The sequence below is a fragment of the Oncorhynchus clarkii genome, chromosome 24 (genome assembly GCF_045791955.1).
Source record: "Oncorhynchus clarkii lewisi isolate Uvic-CL-2024 chromosome 24, UVic_Ocla_1.0, whole genome shotgun sequence".
NCBI classification, from domain to species: domain Eukaryota; kingdom Metazoa; phylum Chordata; class Actinopteri; order Salmoniformes; family Salmonidae; genus Oncorhynchus; species Oncorhynchus clarkii.
The window spans coordinates 934,004-956,330 of NC_092170.1; the positions used below are offsets into that span (position 1 = coordinate 934,004).

The 22,327-nt window shown below is 40.6% G+C and overlaps 1 protein-coding gene across 1 annotated transcript; it reads left to right on the forward strand.

Annotated features, from left to right (window-relative positions):
* The first annotated feature begins 9,210 nt into the window (after positions 1-9,210).
* LOC139382886 (ring finger protein 169) lies at positions 9,211-21,537 on the forward strand. Its single transcript, XM_071127136.1, has 6 exons — positions 9,211-9,616; positions 10,335-10,402; positions 10,717-10,803; positions 10,940-11,034; positions 11,254-11,356; positions 18,166-21,537. Exons 1-6 carry the CDS (start codon positions 9,229-9,231, stop codon positions 19,399-19,401), a joined length of 1,977 nt encoding a protein of 658 aa, XP_070983237.1. The 5' UTR covers positions 9,211-9,228; the 3' UTR covers positions 19,402-21,537.
* Positions 21,538-22,327: the final 790 nt, after the last annotated feature.

Consider the following 22,327-nt stretch of genomic DNA (forward strand, 5'->3'; position numbering starts at 1 on the left):
TTCACTTCGCCTTCAACCCACAAAGTGCACCACACTTTGGAGGATGCTGGAAGAGGGAGATCAGATCCATCAAGACTGCCCTGCAAACTACCTTTGGTGCGCAGACAATCTCTGAAGAGGTGCTGAGGACTGTCCTAATTGATATAGAAGGGATCTTAAACTCCAAGCCCTTGGGATATGTGTCGTCAGACATCGCAGATCCGGATCCAATCACTCCTAACTCTTCTCATGGGGCGGCCAGACTAGTCACTACCACAGGTGGTCTACCCAGTCTGAAACCAGTCTGAACTGAGTTTGAACTGCTTAGTCACGAAAGATGGAGACGCAGCCAGGTTCTAGCCGACCATTTCTGGCACTGCTTCACACGGAAATACTTACCCACACTTCAAGCCCGCCATAATGGCTTCTAAACCTGCATTGCTTGCTGTTTGGGGCGGCGCCGGAGCTACTTCTGGTGCCGACAGAGATGGCCGCCTCGCTTCGCGTTCCTAGGAAACTATGCAGTATTTTGTTTTTTTATGTGTTATTTGTGTACTTACATTGTTACCCCAGGTAATCTTAGGTTTTATTACATACAGTCGGGAGGAACTATTGGATATAAGAGCAACGTCAACTCACCAACATTACGACCAGGAATACGACTTTCCCGAAACAGATCCTCTGTTTGGCCTACCACCCAGGACAATGGATCGGATCCCAGCCGGCGACCCAAAACAACGGTGCCGTAGAAGGGGCAGACGGAGCGGTCTTCTGGTCAGGCTCCGTAGACGGTACATCGTGCACCGCTCCTGAGCATATTACTCGCCAATGTCCAGTCTCTTGACAACAAGGTAGACGAAATCCGAGCAAGGGTGGCATTCCAGAGAGACATCCGAGACTGTAACATTCTTTGTTTCACTCGAGACACGCTATCTGAGTCGGTACAGCCACCTGGTTTCTTCATGCATCGCGCCGACAGAAACAAGCATCTCTTCGGTAAGAAGAAGGGCGGGGGTGTATGCCTTGATTAACGAGACATGGTGTGATCATAACAACATACAGGAACTCAAGACCTCTTGTTCATCTGACTTAGAATTCCTCACAATTAAATGCCGACCACATTATCTACCAAGAGAACCAAGAGAATTGGAATTCTACCAAGAGAATTCATACTCACAGTCATGTTCATTCCCCCCCAAGCAGACACATCGACGGCCCTGAAAGAACTTCATTGGACTCTATGTAAACTGGAAACCACGTATCCTGAGGCGCATTTATTGTAGCCAGGGATTTTAACAAGGCTAATCTGAAAACAAGGCTCCCCAAATTCTATCAGCATATCGATTGTGCTACCAGGGCTGGCAAAACCCTAGACCACTGTTATTCTAACTTCCGCGATGCATAAAAGGCCCTCCCCCGCCCTCCCTTTGGAAAAGCTGACCACGACTCCATTTTATTGCTCCCTGCCTATAGACAGAAACTAAAACAGGAAGCACCCGCGCTCAGGTCTGTTCAACGCTTGTCCGACCAATCAGATTCCATGCTTCAAGATTGATTCGATCACATGGACTGGGATATGTTCTGCATTGGGGTGAACAACAACATTGACGAATACGCTGATTCGGTGTGCGCATTAACAAGTGCATTGATGATGTTGTGCCCACAGCATCTATTAAAACATTCCCCAACCAGAAACCGTGGATTGATGGCAGCATTCGCTCAAAACTGAACACACGAGCCACTGCTTTTAAATAGGGGCATGGTGACCGGAAACATGACCGAATACAAACAGTGTAGCTATTCCCTCCACAAGGCACTCAAACAAGCTAAGCGTCAGTACAGAGACAAAATGGAGTTGCAATTCAACGGCTCAGACATGAGAGGTATTTGGTAGGGTCTACAGTCAATCGGACTACAAAAGAAAAACCAGCCCCATCGCGAATCAGGATGTCTTGCTCCTAGACAGACTAAACAACTATTTTGCTCGCTTTGAGGACAATACAGTGCCACTGACACGGCCTGCTACCAAAACCTGCGGGCTCTTCTTCACTGTAGCCAACGAGAGTAAAACATTTAAACATGTTAACCATCGCAAGGCTGCAGGCCCAGACGGCATCCCCGGCCGCGTCCTCAGAGCATAGCAGACCAGCTTGCGGGTGTGTTTACAGACATATTCAATCAATACTTATCCCAGTCTGCTGTCCCCACATGCTTCAAGAGGGCCACCATTGTTCCTGTTCCCAAGAAAGCTAAGGTAACTGAGCTAAATGACTACCGCCCTGTAGCAGTGCTTAGAGAGACTAGTCAAGGACCATATCACCTCCACCCTACCTGACACCCTAGACCCACTCCAATTAGCTTACCGCCCCAATAGGTCCACAGACAACGCAATCGCCATCACACTGCACACTGCCCTAACCCATCTGGACAAGAGGAATACCTATGTAAGAATGCTGTTAATCGATTACAGCTCAGCATTTAACACCATAGTACCCTCCAAACTCGTCATTAAGCTTACAGGGAGGTGGTGAGGGCCCTCGGAGTGTGGTGTCAGGAAGATAACCTCACACTCAATGTCAACAAAACAAAGGAGATGATCATGGACTTCAGGAAACAGCAGAGGGAGCAGCCCCCTATCTACATTGATGGGACAGTGGTGGAGAGTTTTAAGTTCTGCATCTTGCCTATGCCGTTCGGCCATCACTCTTATATATTTTTATGTACATATTCGTATTCATTAATTTACACTTGTGTGTATATAAGGTAGTTGTTGTGAAATTGTTAGGTTATATTACTTGTTAGATATTACTGCATGGTCGGAACTAGAAGCGCAAGCATTTCGCTACACTTGCATTAACATCTGCTAACCATGTGTATGTAACAAATAAATTTGATTTTTAGGCTGGGTTTCTGTACAGCACTTTGAGACATCAGCTGATGTATGAAGGGCTTTATAAATACATTTAATTTGAGGATAAGGAAGACCTTGTAGTTGGGACCATTGTGATGATCAGTATCCTAGGGCACTCTGGCAAGTTGGATATGTCAAGTCAGTTATCCCTGGAGCAGACGCGAAAGTGAATGACAGCAGAGATCCAAGCTTAGGACAGAACCTATGTCAGGCCTGTTGCTCGACTCATCCAGCTGCCCACCCTTCCTCAAGAAGGTACTTACCCTTAGCTGGCTTGTCAGTTGAAGCAAATATGTACAATCCATGCAGCTGTAAAAACAGCCAGCTCATTTCCTTTCCAAGGCCCCAAGTTTCTTTTGGTTTTCCTACTGGAATAAAGTCATGCCAATCATCACTATTTTATTAGGCTGAACCCATTTAATTCCGTTTAATCCCAAATTCTTCCCAGACATGACAATATCCAAATCTTGTGTCATTAGTATGCCTTTGAAGTAATCAATCATCATTTTTTTAAATAGTTTTCATGGAAAAGTAGGTAAAAAAAAAGGGTGTTTTATGGTCGGTCACAATTGTGACCGGTGGGATAATGTGATGTATACTGAATTAACATATGCAGTCATGAAAATGCTTATATATCCCAGCCAATTTATTAACACATTTAAAACTCTGTCACTGGCAGTCCCCAACATTGCTACTAGAATGTCCCATCACATTCTAGTGTGACTATTTTACATATCGAAAACCCTTTTATGACACCGATATGAATACTGAGAGCAAAAGCAAAAATCAACAACCATCAACGTATTTCAACATTGTTACTTTAGTGCAACATGTATTGAAACATTAATATTGTAACATTTGAACTTGTACTTTAGTGCAATATTCATTGTAACATTGTCATTGTGACATTTTAGTGCAACATCCACTAACAACTGTATAGCAGTTATGTTCACATTGAACATAAAGATAACATTTAGGATAGAGGTAGCCTGTAGAACATGCATTCAAGTAGAGGCCTACACTGAACAAAATAACATACAAAATTAAATATATATATTATACACATACGTGTATATATATATATGTATGTGTACAATATATATATATATTTAAATGTTTGTATTACAGTAGGCTTCAGAACCAAGTGCACGATTAGTTTGTGCATCACTATTTTGAACTACGATCAGTCAAATACTGTAATACAGTATGTCTTGAATCAATTGATCCTCTTTCCAAAAACATTTCAGTCATTTTGATTGTCTTTTTCCATTTTTCTTCCGACTTTTCTTTCTAGAGTCCGTTGTACTGCTTCTACCCTTTATTGACTTTTCTATTTTTCTTATATTGGCTTTTTCAGCCCTTTTTCCCCCCATTCGCTCTTATCTGCTTTTCTACTGTCCATGGTATATCTTGAAGCACTCAATCTGCAGTGGCGCTTTGCATTTCTCACATGCATATGTAGTGCGTTTGTCACAATGACGACATCTATGGAACCGGTGCATCGTGTTGATTGGCCAGTGAGAAGCTTTGTCATATCTTGCCTGATCTTCAATAGTAGCAGCCAGTAGAGATTTCCTTCCGTGGCTCAGAGGTTTCGTGACAAACTTTTGCATAAGAGACTGGCCCACGATCCATGAGAAGGTGAGCAGATTGATGGTCCCTCCCATAACATCTCTGTAAAATAAATGGCTGTTTACGAGTGCACTGTTGTGAGACCATGCAAAGATGGGCCACCACCACTTCTTAGACCTGATGGAGATATGGTATCTTGAAACCTGTAGGTTGTGAAGTTCAACACCACCCATGTACTCATTGTATCGGTTGATGCATTTTGGTTGTGGGACTTTGTCAAAGGCACGTCACTCCTTGTTCCATCTCTTGACAGAGGTCTCACTATATTTCTCCTTCATGTTTCTTGCCACTGTGACAATGTTATTGTCTTTCTAATGGACCGGCAACTTGTCTCCTTGGGTCAGAACCTCAGAGGTTCCACGGGGTAACTTCATGAAGTTCTTCTGTGGCGTGAATGAGACATCAAACAGACGATATTGCCTCATCGTTCTAGAGCTCCCATATCCTCTTTTTGTCATTTAATCGAGGAGTGCAAGCGAAGTGAAGAGGTTGTCATGAAGGAACTTGCAACCTTGAGGCACCTGAGATTGCTCTGCAACACCAAGAACGACACTGGGTCCATGACCCAACCCAGTCTCAGGGAGAAGGGTGTGGGGTGGTGAGGGGTAGGTCATCATCCCTGATAACGTTGTTCCTGTCATGATCAGTTTGCATAGGTTCAGCATATACATTCAACAGCCTGGCTGGCAAATGGCCTGTCTCCCCCTCATAGTCCATATCTGACCCATCTCTCTCGCAATCTCTGAGGGATAACTGCAATGTTGCACGCCTTGTCTGAGCAGTCACCGAGATCCAACATATCCAGAACTTGACTCAAGGTGTAACTAAAAGAAAGAACAGAGTAGAAAGTTAGGTAGAACAAGAACTACAGTATGTGTTAGTATAAGTATTTGTATACCTAGATGCACTGTGTTATCCCGCCGGTCACTATAGTCGCCATCAACATGTTTACTCATTCTATGACCACACTGAACAAAGTTGAGTAATTGCAAATGCATATATCAATACTAGACACCTTAAAAGTTGACGTGTACCAAAAATATTTGTCCTATCTGAATGTTAACATACTTCACTAAACTTTTGTATGAGAGCTTTAATAATGCAGCCATAGTCTTCTCATGGTGCAACCAGGAAGTAAACAGCTCTGGTCATGTGACAATTTACACTAAACATGTGACTGCACATATTTCATTGAGACCCTTTATTATTCAAATTTTTGCTGGAAATGCATTGATATATCATTCAGTAAAACTTTTAGAGCCTTATAAGGAAAAAATTGTGACTGGTGGGATTAAGTAGGTTAATACCCGACCGGCCTTAGTCAGTCTGTAGTTTCCATTCTGATGTCCAACCTGTTTTTCTCTCCTGCTTATCCTACTTCGTTAGAAGAAATGGCTTTTCTTTCTTGTGTTGGTGCGTGCAGCAAAATCTAAGTGCTAAAATCCTGATGTCTTGTTGTTTGGAGCTAAATAGTGTCTGTTGTAAATATATTCCATTTGTGTTAAACTAGCTTTCGTACTCACACTAGCATTAGCATTGTCATCCGGAATACATTACTATTTAGCGATTAGCATTTGTCTGTGGTGCTAGGCTATTTTCAGTTGTAGATCGCTCATGCTTATTATGTTTTATAATGTGTAGATATTTCTACATTGCTCTATTGTTCTTTGTGCATCTAGCATGTGTTTGGGTCCACATAGCCTGTTTAGTTGTTGGCATGTTGACATATTTTTCCCCATACTGTGCTATAGCCTAAGTTCTCTTTTCATTACAGAACTACAATTAGTACCAGAGAGAGTGATGTTGTATGCTTGTGCGGATCCTCATTAAACCCTTGAACTACTGCTTCCTCGTGTTCTGAATGGACACCCTGTGGTGGTTGCTACCGGACTAAAATTCAGCACCTAAGTTGTTTATCCCTTTTTATTGGTCCTTCGAAATCATAAACAACCCCTATTTTTTTGTGAATTGCATTTAGGTTATAGTTTATTGAGATGCATGAATACACCACACAAAAAGCTTGTTTTCCTGCAATTCTTTGTAGTAATGATTTATGTTCACTACTCGGTCAATTGATTTGATGATTAAATCTATGCAAATAAATTACATGATTTGTTAGTTCATCCCTCTTTTTATTCTGTAATAGGTATATTGTAACCATGTGTTCAAGCTAATCAAATCAAAGTTTGTTTAGCGCTGTCCTTTTAGAACCAGGAAGGGCGCTCCAATCAATAACTCATCAAGATCGGTTGCCTATGCCTAATAGTCCAACTCATCACTGATCATTATTATTACAAATAGAAGATTCTCACAATGGTGCTCGTTTAGTAAAGTTACATCAAAGCTGAATCAATGTCTGGAGAGATCACATTACGATTAATTAGTATTTTATATAACCAAACTGAATAATATAGCAGGCCTATAACATTACTGTTACGCCAAAAACAACCAATTTATAATGCTATTTTAGGATGGTTAACTGAAGCTGAATAGTCAAAAAATATATATCATACACCAAAACTCTGAGCCACTATGCAGGATACAGTATATGCTTTGATTGAAACAAAATACAAGAAAGGCTAATAGCTTTAACATCACCTGCTCTAATTCACTCACGAAACAGTAAATCAAGAACATTGAAATGCATAAGCTATTCCCATGAAGCTGATTGAGATCAATCAAATGACAGAAACTGCATGTGCATGCCACCGGTAAAACGTGAATAATAAAAGTCAAGTTGTCCTAGAGAGATTTACATGGTATCAAAACGTCACACCAGGGTAAACCTACACAAAACACTGTGCTTATTTTAAGTGTTACTACAATCCCAATGGGAAAAATTTATGGTAGAAAAACGATTGGAACCATTTCCTTGTTTGACCGCTAGGTTTTCTGTGTACTGTGACTCATACTGTGGTACTCTATATGTTTTTTTAGTAGCCTACCTGTAGCTTGCTCGGTAGGTGGAGTTTGCACAAGGGCAGAATTTCCAAAGCTCGGTCCTGGGAACTCAAAGGGGTGCATGTTTTGTTTTTCTGTCCTAATACTACACAGCTAGTTCAAATTATCGAAGCTTGATGATTAGTTGATTATTTGAATCAGCTGTGTAGCGCTAAACCAACAACCAAAACGTGCACCCTTTGGAGTGAGTTTGGGAAACTCTGCACTTGGGCTCGGCACGTGTAGGCTATTCCAAGGTGCGAACTCCGCTCATCCGGCAAGCTAAATCAAGCACACCCAATTTGTATGCCTTTGCTGCCGTTGATGCATTGAGTGACTGGGCGGGGATTGTTTTCAAACCTAGAGATGGGACAAAGACTGAAGAGGAAGCGAGACAACCCACTCCCTAATTTTTTTCTGGTTAAATTACAGTCAATCAGGCACGTGCATAGATAGGGCTCTACCTGTGCAAAGCAAATGCCCCTTTGTCCTTCCAGTGCCCTTTTCGGTAGTGGTATAAAACAAATGCTATACATTTTTGTGTCCTTATTGTTCTTAACCCACTGCAAGCAAGTCATCGTTAAATTATCATCTACGCTTGAGAACCAAAACGCACATCTTGATTGTTGACCAATGATTATTGACCAATGATTATTCATCATCATTGGCGCGCAAAAACGGGTTTTTTGTATCCAGATTAGCGACCAGAAATAACTTGTTTTATTTCCTCCCGTTTTTCCTGGCAAAAACAGAGTAGGCCTACTTCATCATAAATATAAAATACATTTGAGAAATCTACTACTCACTCAGCCAGAACAATAGGCTACCTGACAATTTGATAGATAATTTTTTATATTTCAGATATACATAGTTTGGGTGGCTACTGGCTATATAACTAACGATAAACAGCTGTAAAATTGTAATATTTTGGGATGAAGATGTAACATATTCTGGCGACTTTATTACATTATTTGTGAGAAAGAACAGGGTTTAACGGCTGGCACGTTGAACTTGCACTATGCAGACAGGTTGCCCTCCAAAGTGATGGCATGGTGCAGACAACATGTTTTCCATCCAATCCTGCAACATCTGCTACAAGTAGGCAGAATGATTTTCCTTGCTCTGGACATGCTATATCCCTACTCTATATTGTATGCTAACATTAATGAGTTTCATCTCCAAATGCAGGTGTAAAACGCATTGTATTTCTGCAGCCAAGTTTTCAAAATGCATCACTGTTTATGGCTGTAATGACAGGCTATACATTTGGACAGCGATTGTGCTCCTCACAATTTTTTTTACGACTTGCTTTTGGGGGTCGCTGGTCTAAATGTTTGAGTACAGGATAGTGGCAACTCATGTTGGGTTAGATATGGTAATGATAGGCTACAGTATTTCTTACACGCTTCTATTTTGACTGTAATTGTGTTGATCATTGTTAATAAGTGCAGCATTTATTACAGTTCAAAATAGTTTTGCTAAATACTTTACTCATCAGTTTGTGCTGCTTTCTCTTGTGATAATTGCTCAACAAGTCCGTGATCGCGGTAGGGCGAATTTGGGTGCCCTTTTTATATATCGAGCACATTCTCCCCAAAAGGTCTGTGCATGGCTCAATGAACTAATTAGACCAGAACCAGCTGCTATCGCACTGTTGTCTATGGAACCACCCCCTTAAGCAGACCAGAACTGTTACTTGTATTCCATGGTAAACGGCCTGAGTAACCTCTCTTAATTTATCCACCATCTTTGGTAGGGAGAGACCAATGAAAATGGCGGCGACAGGGTCCGTCAGATCCACCAGTGGATTGGGGCACAAATGCAAAGCCAGGCCCGCCGATATGCTGAAAACTCGGACACATTCACAGCTGCTGACGTTGGAGGAGGCAAGGTGTCCGGTTTGTTCGGACATTTTATTAGAGCCCGTAACTATGCCATGTAGCCACTCGGTGTGTCTGCACTGTTTCAAGCGGACAGTTGAATTCACCAGTCTGTGCTGTCCCCTCTGCCGGCTGCGAGTATCCAGCTGGGCCCGTAAACAGTCCCGGGAGAAAAGCCTAGTTAACATCGAACTCTGGGAAATGGTTCGACAGAGTTACCCACAACGATGCAAGATGAGAATGGAGCAGAGAGACTGTGAGACTGGTGGAGAAGGTATGCTTTTTTGATAACAACAATTATTACAATTCAGTTTTAGGCTGTTTGGGGTTGTATTGGGTTAGGGTACATACATTTGTGTATGTCGTAAGGTTTTTGTTCAGTCCTCTTAATTTGTTTCCAAGTATAGGTTATGACCACGAACACAAAGTAGGAAAACATATAGGCTTATCGTTTTTATTCGCGGCAAACATTGTAACTGACAGTGGTGCGGTCATTCCATGTTGGCAACACCACTGCAGTGCATACAGTTTCATGTTTGTTTTTTTCTTCACATTTACAATAGTGTGTTACTTTGTTGTTACAACGATATTATTTGGAATTAGAACGGTTCTGTTACATTGTAACAAATGCTATTCGACTCGGCGCTGTGCGGCCTCTCATTATATGGAATGATGGCCATTCCATATAACCAATAGGCTCTTGTACAAGGCTGAATAACCAGACCAGTCAGTTTTGATATACCCGACTTGTCTAGGCATAGAAAGTTTCACTGTGACTTGCCCAGACTTGTGGCGCTTTTTGTGGGAGGTACTACTCTATTGACACCATCTGTACTGTCTGGGGGGTTTTTAACTGTAATATATATATTTTTTTTTTGTGTGTGTGTGTGTGTATACATGTTCCATACAGTGATTCCCAAACTTTTCTGACCCAGCTCTTGTTTTCAGAATCTTTTTGAGTGATTTTGATCATTTTCATTTTTTTTCCTCAGACATTTTCCGCTCGCCTGCTCAGGTATCCAAATCTGGAGAGATCCGACTGGAGTATGGAAAGCAAAAAGTAAAGGCAACATTGTAATATGGGTTATTACAACAATTGTTGATTATTTAAATACAATAGTAGAGGTTTTGTGTCCCGTAGTGCATATATTTTTTTAAACATTGTACAATACCCATAAACCCCTCAAAAGGAAAGACCTATGTGTTTGAGACTTGGATTAGAGAAAAAATATACTGATATCATCATCTTATTCCTATCAGAAATTCCACTGTTGTAGATGGGCACACAACACATTGATTTTAAACAACCACGGGTTATGTGAATGATCCCTTGGGTTCAGTTACTATCAGTAAGAAGTGATTTTTCTTTTTCAGGTCCCAATCAATGAAGAGAAAGAAGAGGGGAGGAGGAAAGTCCACCACAGAGAGGGATGTGGAACTCTCAAGCACTTTCAAGATCCTGTAAGTTTTATCTTGTAACTCTCTTATGACTAGATTGTTGAATAGATTGTGAATGGATTGTTGCTCAGAATGCTATGCCAACACACTGATGAATAAGTGTAAATATGATGCTGAGATATACAACCCTCTCTTCCAGTTCTATGGGTTGCTGTCAGACTCGGAGAATGAAGAACCCATTGGGAAGAGAACCAGAAATGTGTCTGCATTTGTTAGAAGAACAAAGATCTCAGCGTTTGTGTTATTATTTGACATTTTGGGCTGCTTGTAACTGTAATAATGTCCTCATATAATAGTAATGAATAATCATGTTGCAATTTTTTAAAACTTAATGCTGCCGTATATAGATTTTTTGCACACATACATTTTCAAAGACATTGAACAATTGATGTTACCTTGAATGTTTTTTTGTGCTTTTAATTCAGTTATTTACTCAGTCCCCTATTCCCTCAGTGGTCTACATACCAATGTGGTGCAGAGAAGCCAGAGCTGTACTGATCCAGAAGAGGGAAGGCGAAAAATGAGGGTATCTACTCATCTTCCTGGACTGGACAAGGTATGATGCTGTGCTTTTAATTATGATTCCCATGTAAATTAGCCTTTTGAGTGACTAAGATACTGTAGACCCCTTAATATAATTGGGGGATAGAAATGCTCAAAATTGTAGAGTTATTTTTCTCTCATGGCCAACAACCAGGAAGTTTGAAAAGAGGCTGAGTGGGCGGGGAGCTTATATTCACATTGACTGATAGCTCTTTGAAACACCGAGGTCAAGAAACTTGGATGCAGTAAAATCTTCTCAAACAAATTTGGTGTTACACAAAGGAACTCAAACAACATTGAAATTGGCATGCCGCTCTTGAATCGGTTCACAGCCTCACTAACGGATGTGTTTACATGACAACGGTATCATAGTTTTGAACGACCCCCTCCCCGTTCTGTTTCATGCTTGCTAAAGACCTAGCTAGCCAGTAACTAGCTAACACCAGACACAGATGAAAGGGGAGACATACAGTGCATTTGGAAAGTACAGACCCCTTGACATTTTTCCACATTTTGTTACATTACAGCCTTATTCTATCTACACACTATACCCCATAATGACAAAGCAAAAGCAGGGTTTTAGATTTTTTTGCACATTTATTAAAAATACAAAAACATAAATACCTTATTTCCTTAAGTATTCAGACCCTTTGCTATGAGCCTCGAAATTGAGCTCAGGTGCCTCCTGTTTCCATTGATCATCCTTCAGATGTTTCTACAACTTGATTGGAGTCCACCTGTGGAAAATGCAATTGATTGGACATGATTTGGAAAGGCACACACGTCTATTATAAGTTGACAGTGCATGTCAGAGCAAAAACCAAGCCATGAGGTCAAAGGAATTGTCCGGTAGAGCTCCGAGACAGAATTGGGTCGAGGCACATATCTGGGGAAGGGTACCAAAACATTTCTGCAGCATTGAAGGTCCCCAAGAACACAGTGGCCTCCATCATTCTTAAATGGAAGAAATTTGGAACCACCAAGACCCTTCCTAGAGCTGGCCGTCCGGCCAAACTGAGCAATTGGGGGAGAAGGGCCTTGGTCAGTGAGGTGACCAAGAACCCGATGGTCACTCTGACCGAGCGCCAGAGTTCCTCTGTGGAGATGGTTGTCCTTCTGGATGGTTCTCCAATCTCTTTCCTTTAAAATGAGTCAATAAGTATTCAACCCCTTTGTTATGGCAAGCCTAAATAAGTTCAGGAGTATACATTTGCTTAACAAGTCACATAAGTTGCAATGGACTCTGTCCAGTTTTGAATGGCTACCTCTTCTCTGTACCCCCACAGTCGAGCAGTGACTGGTCCCTTAGTCAAGCAGTGAATTTCAAACACAGATTCAATCACAAAGACAAGGGAGGTTTTCCAATGCCTTGCAACGAAGGGTTCCTATTGGTAGATGGGTATAAAAAATAAAAGCAGACATTGAATATCCCTTTGAGCATGGTGAAGTTATTATTTACAATTTGGATGGTGTATTTATACACTCAGTCACTACAAAGATACAGGCGTCCTTCCTAACTCAGTTGCCAGAAAAGAAGGAAACCTCCCTGGGATTTCACCATGAGGCCAATGGTGACTTTAAAACAATTAGAGTTTAATGGCTGTGATAGGAGAAAACTGAGGATGGATGACAGAGTGAAAAGAAGGAAGCCTGTGCAGAATAAAAATATTCCAAAACATACCTCCTGTTTGCAATAATGCGCTAAAGTTTTTTTTAAAAATGACAAAGAAATTAACTTTTTGTCCTGAATAGAAAGTGTTATGTTTGGAGCAAATCCAAAACAACACATCACTTAGTGCCACTCGTCATATTTTTAAACATGGTGGTAGCTGCATCATGTTATCGGTATGCTTGTCATCGGCAAAGAATAGGTCGTTTTTTTTTTAGGATAAAGGGAAACAGAATAGAGCTAAGCACAGACAAAATCCTAGAGGAAAACCTTGTTCAGTCTGCTTTCCAACAGACACTGGGAGACAAATTCACCTTTCATCAGGACAATAACCTAAAATACAAGGCCAAATATACACTGGAGTTGTTTAACAAGACGACATTGAATGTTCCTGATGAGATTAGTTACATTTTTGACTTAAATCGTCTTGAAAATCTGTGGCAAGACTTGAAAATGGCTGTCTAGCAATGATCAACAACCAACTTGACAGATTTTGAAGAATTGAAAAATAATAATGTGCAAATATTGTACAATCCAGGTGTGCAAAGCTCTTAGAGACTTACCCAGAAAGACTCACAACTATAATAGCTGCTGACGGTGATTCTAACATGCATCGACTCAGAGGTATGAATACTTAATACTGTAAATTAATTACTTTTGTATAAACAGTTGAAGTCGGAAGTTTGCATACACTTAGGTTGGAGTCATTAAACTTGTTTTTCAACCACTCCACAAATTTCTTGTTAACAAAATATAGTTTTGGCAAGTCGGTTAGGACATCTACTTCGTGCATGACACAAGTAATTTTTCCAACAATTGTTTACAGACAGATTATTTCACTGTATCACAATTCCAGTGGGACAGACGTTTACATAAACTAAGTTGACTGTGCCTTTAAACAGCTTGGAAAATTCCAGAAAAGGATGTCATGGCTTTAGAAGCTTCTGATAGGCTAATTGACATCATTTGAGTCAATTGGAGGTTTACCTGTGGATGTATTTCAAGGCCTACCTTCAAACTCAGTGCCTTTTTGCTTGACATCATAGGAAAATCAAAAGAAATCAGCCAAGACCTCAGAACTAATTGTAGACCTCCGCAAGTCTGGTTCATCCTTTCATTTCATTTCCAAATGCCTGAGGGTACCACGCGTACTGTTTGTACAGATGAACAAGTGTAAACACCATGGGACCACACAGCCGCCATACCGCTCAGGAAGGAGACGTGTTCTGTCTCCCAGAGATGAACATACTTTGTAGCGAAAATTGCAAATCAATCCCAGAACAACAGCAAAGGACCTTGTGAAGATGCTGGAGGAAACAGGTACAAAAGTATCTATATCCACAGTAAAACAAGTCCTAAATCGACATAACCTGAAAGGGCGCTCAGCACGGAAGAAGCCACTGCTCCAAAACCGGCATAAAAAAGCCAGACTACGGTTTGCAACTGCACATGGGGACAAAGATTTTACTTTTAGGAGAAATGTCCTCTGGTCTGATGAAACAAAAATAGAACTGTTTGGCCATAATGACCATCGTTATGTTTGGAGGAGAAAGGGGGACGCTTGCAAGCTGAAGAACACCATCCCAACCGTGAAGCACGGGGGTGGCAGCATCGTGTTGTGGAGGTCCTTTGCTGCAGGAGGGACTGCACTTCACAAAATAGATGGCATCATGAGACAGGAAAATGATGTGGATATATTGAAGCAACATCTCAAGACATCAGTCAAGAAGTTAAAGCTTGGTCGCAAATGGATCTTCCAAATGAACAATGACCCCAAGCATACTTCCAAAGTTGTGGAAAAATGGCTTAAGGACAACAAAGTCAACGTACTGGAGTGGCCATCACAAAACCCTGACCTCGATCCTATAGAAAATGTGTGGGCAGAACTGAAAAGGTGTGTGCGAGCAAGGAGGCCTACAAACCTGACCCAGTTACACCAGCTCTGTCAGGAGGAATGGGCCAAAATCCACCCATCTTATTGTGGGAAGCTTATTGTGGAAGACTATGAAACATTTGACCCAAGTTAAACAATTTAAAGGCAATGCTACCAAATACTAATTGAGTGTATGTAAACCTCTGACCCACTGGGAATGTGATGAAAGAAATACAATCTGAAATAAATCAATTTCTCAACTATTATTCTGACATTTAACATTCTTAAAATAAAGTGGTGATCCTAACCGACCTAAGACAGGGAAGTTTTACTAGGATTAAATGTGAGGAATTGTGAAAAACTAAGTTTAAATGTATTTGGCTAAGGTGTATATAAACTTCCGACTTCTGGTGTATGTGGACACCCCTTCAAATGAGTGGATTGTCAGTGACTTTCAACATGGCATAGGATGCCATCTTTCCAACAAGTCAATTTGTCAAATTTCTGCCCTGCTAGTGCTGCCCCAGCCAACCGTTAGTGTGGTTATTTTGAAGTGTAAATGTCTAGGAGCAACAACAGTGAAGTGGTAGGCCACACAAGCTGACAGAACGGGACCGCCGAGTACTGAAGCTCATAGTGGGTAGAAATCGTCTTTCCTCGGTTGCAACACTCACTACTGAGTACCAAACTGCCTCTGGACGCAACGTCAGCACAATAACTGTTCAATGGGAGCTTCATAAAACAGGTTTCCATGGCCTAGCAGCCGCACACAAACCTAAGATAACCATGTGGTGTAAAACTTGCCGCCATTGAACTCTGGATCAGTGGAAACGCATTCTCTGGAGTGATGAATCACCCTTCACCCTCTGGCAGTCCAACGGACGAATCTGGGTTTGGCGGATGCCAGGAGAACGCTACCTGCCCCAGTGCATAGTGCCTACTGTAAAGTTTAGTGGAGGAGGAATAATGGTATGGGGCTGTTTTTCATGGTTCGGGTTAGGCCCCTTAGTTCCAGTGAAGGGAAATCTTAACATTACAGCATACAATGACATTCTAGATGATTCTGTGCTTCCAACTTTGTGGGAACAGTTTGGGGAAGGCCATTTCCTGTTTCAGCATGACAATTTCCCATTGCACAAAGCGAGGTCCATACAGAAATGGTTTGTCGAGATCTGTGTGGAAGATCTTGACTGGCTTGCACAGAGCCCTGACCTCAACCCCATCGAACACCTTTGGGATGAATTGGAATGCCGACTGCGAGCCAGACCTAATCGCCCAACATCAGTGCCCCACCTCACTAATGCTGTAGTGGCTGAATGGAAGCAAGTGCCCGCAGCAATGTTCCAGCATCTAGTGGAAAGCCTTCCCAGAAGAGTGGAGGCTGTTAAAGCAACAAAGGGGTGACCAACTCCATATTAATGCCCATGACTTTGGAATGAGATGTTCGACGAGCAGGTGTCCACATACTATTGGTCATGCATCACATTTTCAATATAATTGCTAAAATTTCACTTTGTCATGTTAGGGTATTGTGTGTAGATGGGTTAGAAAATAAATATATCTATTAAATCAATTCTGAATTCAGGCTGTAACACAACAAAATGTGGAATAAGTCCAGGAGTATGAATACTTTCTGATGGCATTGTACATAAACCACGGCCTTCTGCAAACACGCCTTCTACGCTGTTGGTTACAAAGCGGTACTAATTTAAATTAGGTAAGATATCATGTTACCATTGGTGCATTAAAATGAGAGTTAGGTTAATTTCCAATGTTCCCTCTAAGCTGTGCCTGTGCAAGGCCGCGCACCTCCTCCAGAACTGATGGGCAGAAGAAATGCCAGGCCTCGCAGAGGCACAAGAGATTGAACTTAACTGAGTTCACCCCATTAGTTTGCACAATATAGATTAAAGTTTTTTCTGGGATCGAATCAACATTATATCAGTTCCTTTTCAATGCAACAAACCAAAACAAATCTAACTTTGCAAGATTGAGTCTGTGATTTTGTTGTAGGGATAGCCAGAGCGCAAAGGAGTAGAATTCAGGCGGGTAGCCCATGAGGGGTCTTTAAATCACCTGCAAATTAATTAAATGGAGCGAAGGCAGGCTATGGAACAGAGAGCTTCCAGGAAAACAACACTTCCGGGTTGGATTTTCCTCAGGTTTTCGCCTGCAATATCAGTTCTGTTATACTCACAGACAATATTTTGACAGTTTTGGAAACTTTAAAGTGTTTTCTATCATAATCTGACAATTATATGCATATTCTAGATTCTGGGCATGAGAAATAGGCGGTTTCATTTGGGTATGTTTTTCATCCAAACATCAAAATACTGCCCCCTACACTCAAGAGGGTACTGGGCTTTTCAGATCAAAGTTATGCATGTAAACATTTGTTGATATTCTATGCTAGTTAGCGAGTTATTAGCCCAGTTATAGATAAGGATAGGTCAGCAATGGGGAGTTACTGCTTCCTACAAGAGCATAAAACCTGTTGGCTACATTTCAAGCTGTCTTTGAAAAGCGAGTCAGGTAAAAAGCTTATGTCTTAATTAAATGGGCAGTGTTGTGTTTGAGACCGGCTTGAATATGCAAATAAGCCAATAGGATAATAAGTCTACATTGTCTAATTTTCTGTATTATGTTGTAAAGTGGTTTCTTGCATCATACAATGCAATTTACAGTCACCTATTTGGCCCATGGTGTTAGACTAAGTAAAAAGTAATTAATGTCAAGACTTTCATAATGTAAAAACGTTTTTTAAAGTCTCATGCAATGTAGGCCTGCATTGAACACCACATACTGTGTAGGCTATATCCTAGAAATAAAAGCTATTTCCATGTGAAAATGTTATAGAATTTGCTCCATTGGTTTTGTTGGTAGGTCTACATTATGCTCAAATAGCCTTTTGGCTACTGTCTAAAACTGTAAGGTGTTAGTGCCTTAGTGTCCACTGTAAACGCAAGCTGGAAGATGCACAAAATTCTCACAATGTTCAAGTTTACGCTCACAAGACCTAGAATTTAAGGGAACATTAGTGATGTCACCATATCCCTTTAATAATCCCCCCTCTTGAATCTAAGTGTTTGAGATGGGGGAGGGGACAAGTAACTTTAACATCAAACTTGATCAATGTAGAACCAACAGTAATTTTTCATGCTTTGGTTGTAATACTTTCATCTGGTTTCATTCAAATTTCAAGAAAAATATGATTCTGACTGTTCATGACCTTTAAAACATTGATCTTCCTTTTTTTTGTTGATTTGTTGTCTCTGTACAGGCAAGTATTGCTCACAGCTACAATGCAGGAATCCTTCTGTCCTCTGAGAACAGCCGATCTCTTTCGGCACCCATCATTGTCCAAGACAAGAGGCATATCTGGCGAGGCGTCATCATGGCGTCATCAACACCTTTTATGCTCCCCCAGTCGAAACAGGAGAGGTCCATTAGCCCTGAGAGCAATGACAGTATTTCTGAGGAGCTGAATCACTTCAAGCCAATAGTGTGTTCACCGTGCACCCCACCAAAGCGACTACCTGACGGGCGAGTGATGGAACCCACAATTGTGAAGTCCACCCCCCGGAACTTATTCCGCAGCCTGGAAAGGCCCACCAGCTATGAAGCGAGCCCTACTATCCTACAGAAATGGAAGCAGATAGAGGTGGACCGTCAGTCTGTCAAAGTGACCTCGAAGGGTACCTTGACCAACCCCATGAACGAGGACCTTGTCTTCAAACCAAGCCCCATAGAGGAGAAGGACGGCATGCCCTGTAGCTGCGCTCCAGCAGCAAATAAGGGAAAAGAACACTTGGTTGTGTGTGCCAAGACTGATTCCTCTGGGCAAGAGAATGAAAGAACTTGTATACATAATAAACGAAGACTGATATTTGATCAGGCCATTGGAGAGACAGCCTTCCATCAAAAACAATTCACAAAGTTTCAAACTCCATTTGTAGCCTTAACCAGTGAGGAGACTGTAAAAGAATGTGGGGTTTCTTTTGAGTCTGTGGTGGTACCTGAATTACATTGTGGACCAACTTCAATTCATCAAAATCCAACCGTAGTACCACATGATATAATTGCCAGTGTTAGGAGTTGCAAACTTAAATCAAAAGACTCACAGGATCAGAGAAAAGAGTTTGACAATAGAAGCTGTGCCCAGAACCAACCTACCTCAAGGAGGGGCAAGAAGAGGAGCCAGAAGACCAAACACCTGGAAGAGACAGAGTCTGGGCTCAAGAGGCCAAGATCCCAGAGCCAAGATGGTTTCAATATAGAGTGTGCGCAGGCTGAACTGTACATTCAACAGGTTCAGCAAGAGAGAGAGGACAGAGAGCTAGCGTTGAATCTTCAAAGACAGTTTGACAGAGAACAGCAACAAGAAGATAAGCAAAAGACCAGTCCCGACAAGTACTTTCTCCGGTCCTGCATGTCCAGTGAAAACAGAATCAAATGCAATCCACGTAGATCAGGAAGAATTTCCAAAAAGAATGAGCACTTTAATTGCTATTATTAAATGGTTATTCTTGTTTTATGTATTTATATTTGAATCAGACAACTTATTGCATACAATAACTATACTGCTTTTGTTGCCCAGTTTCCAAATTAATTGCTTTTAAACAGAAACTAAACCCTAGCTAGCCTATGTCATAAATTGTTCATCTTCATTTTGTTGTATTCCTATTAAATGTAGTTTCTACGAACATGGTTTTGCTGAAACGTTAGGTACTATCGTTATTTATTTTCTTCTTGTTTGCAGTTACTCAGAATTGTAAAATAGACACTAAATCATCATGCAGTTAATGCACTGTGAGAAAAAGCAAAAATGATTCACAGTATGAGGTTGTGTTAAGATTCTGTGCAGACACTTCAAAATCTGTGTTCAGGCTCATGTGTGATTCTGATTCTAGCTCAGCCAAGGATCTGGACACAAGATATAGCACTATTACTTTGTCAGACCCTCCATTCAGATTCCCATTAACCCGGTGGAGTAACACCTGGGTCGTATTCTGTTTCCCATGGGGCAAATCACCAGTAATTCCTATCATCAAATTGAACTCAAGACCTCAGAAGCTGATCCAGTGTTAGTGTTGTGCACATTTGAATAGCTAAAGGTGATCCCAGAGCTGCACTGCCATCCTATTGATTATTTCATGATCCACAAGTCATATTGATTGTGTTCTGTCAATGTTAGACAGGTTTTGTCAGAGTAAATGGTTATAATTAAACCCATCAATAAGATTCAACGATCTGAAAATCTGCACAGAACACCTACAATGCAGGCAGCCTGAAACGTGTGGGTGTTGAGGTCTTCAGCCACTCACACTCTAAAATCTTCAGTTAAAACGCAGCTTCTGGTCACGTCATATTGTTGAGTTAAAGGATCAGTGTTGCCAGGTTAAATATATGCAATATGTGTAAACTCTTTGCTGTAAACTATTACAGTAATATTGGAAAGGGGCACAATATTAACATGCTTTTTGGATGGTGATTTTCTCGTCAAATTCAATTCCAGTATGTATTTTCTGTCAATCTTATGCACACACTTCTACCTCTACACTCACTGTTGCGTTGTTGCTTTTCTCAATGATTTATGCCCTCTTTTTCACAACCACAAACCAAAATGTCTCTATGCATGTGTATGGCACTGCTTTATAAAGTTTTAGCACTGCCTAAGCTTTATAGTTTTGATGTATATTAATCGTGGGTTGACTGCTATAGTATGGTATTAATTAGGATAATTGTTTTATGCAATATGTCTATTGGAGATTCCACATTAATATATTTAATCAGCATTGTTATTTTTCTCATCTTTGAGTTGTAGTTACTATATTGTTTGAGACACTTATTCAAAGGGCTATTATATTTTATTTGATAAATGTCTTTCATATTCTATTTGATTTCTTGTTTTCCTAAAAATGTATATTTTTCCAATGGAATATGCCAAAAATATGAGCTTTAATGTCCATTACTACTTAACATTTTTAAAGAATAAGATATTTCAATTTTATTTTGCACATAATTATGTACACAAATACTTGTATACTTACCTTTGTAGATACAGTATAAATACTCAGATGCATATTTTAGTATTGGATTTGAGAAATGGGTTAGTGCCAAATGGCTGATTTCTGTCTACTGTGTCATATCTGAAGTTTTTTGTTTACTTTCCTGATTTTAAAGATTAGGTTATTGATTCTTTATAGTAATCAGAATGTACCACTTGTATAGCCTACATGATTCATTGACAGAACTGTACTTTGAAGGAAACAACTTGTTCTGATCATGTCCATCCAAATTCTGAAGGAACTGTGAAACACAATAACACATTCAAATGCAAATTAGAGGTGAATTACTTTCTTTTTCATTCAAGTGCTTGTCTTGTTTTATCTTTCACTTTAAGTATGTAAAGAAGTTGGCATTTATGTTATTCTGTATCTGTTTTTTTCCGGTATCTGGTATTGAAACGTTTGAATGCTGAATGGCTTTCCAAGACATTGATTTGACCACTCAACACAATGACAGCAAAGACTTGTAATCTCCCTCACATAATATTAAAATCATTGGTTTGCAGTTATATTTCAACTCATTGGAGGTCATACATGAAACAAAAAAAATGCTTTAAATAAACATCAGTTACTATCGCTTCAAATAATTCATTTGAACTAGAGTTTTTAGCAAAATTCCACAAATCTTAGTCTTTAAGCTTACATTTTTCTTCCTCAAGCTAATTTCCTTGTGTAGCTACAGTTGAAGTTGGGAAGTTTACATACACCTTAGCCCAATACCGTTAAACTCAGTTTTTCACAATTCCTGACATTTAATCCTAGTAAAAATTCCCTGTCTTAGGTCAGTTAGGATTGCCACTTTATTTTAAGAATGTGAAATGTCAGAATAAAAGTAGAGAGAATTATTTATTTCAGCTTTTATTTCTCTCATCACATTCCCAGTAAGTTCCCATAAGTTTACATACAGTACACACAATTAGTATTTGGTAGCATTGCCTTTAAATTGTTTAACTTGGGTCAAACATGTCGGGTAGCCTTCCACAATCTTCCCACAATAAGTTGATTGAATTTTGGCCCATTCCTCCTGACATAGCTGGTGTAACCAGGTTTGTGGTTAGGTTTGTAGGCCTCCTTGCTCGCACACGCTTTTCAGTTCTGCCTACACATTTTCTATAGAATTTAGGTTTTAGTTGGGACACTCCAGTACCTTGACTTTGTTGTCCTTAAGCCATTTTGCCACAACTTTGGAAGTATGCTTGGGGTCATTGTCCATTTGGAAGACCCATTTGCGACCAAGCTTTAACTTCCTGACTGATGTCTTGATGTTGCTTCAATATATCCACATAATTTTCCTGTCTCATAATGCCATCTATTTTGTGAAGTGTACCAGTCCCTCCTGCAGCAAAGCACCCCCACAACATGATGCTGCCACCC

What these genes read in the sequence shown, in the direction of transcription:
- LOC139382886 (XM_071127136.1), top strand. Translation starts at nt 9,229, where the DNA reads ATGAAAATGGCGGCGACAGGGTCCGTCAGATCCACCAGTGGATTGGGG. An exon ending in AGAAGAACAAAGATCTCAGC is followed by an intron (nt 11,035 to 11,253) that starts GTTTGTGTTATT and finishes CTATTCCCTCAG; the next exon opens with TGGTCTACATACCAATGTGG. An exon ending in ATCTTCCTGGACTGGACAAG is followed by an intron (nt 11,357 to 18,165) that starts GTATGATGCTGT and finishes GTCTCTGTACAG; the next exon opens with GCAAGTATTGCTCACAGCTA.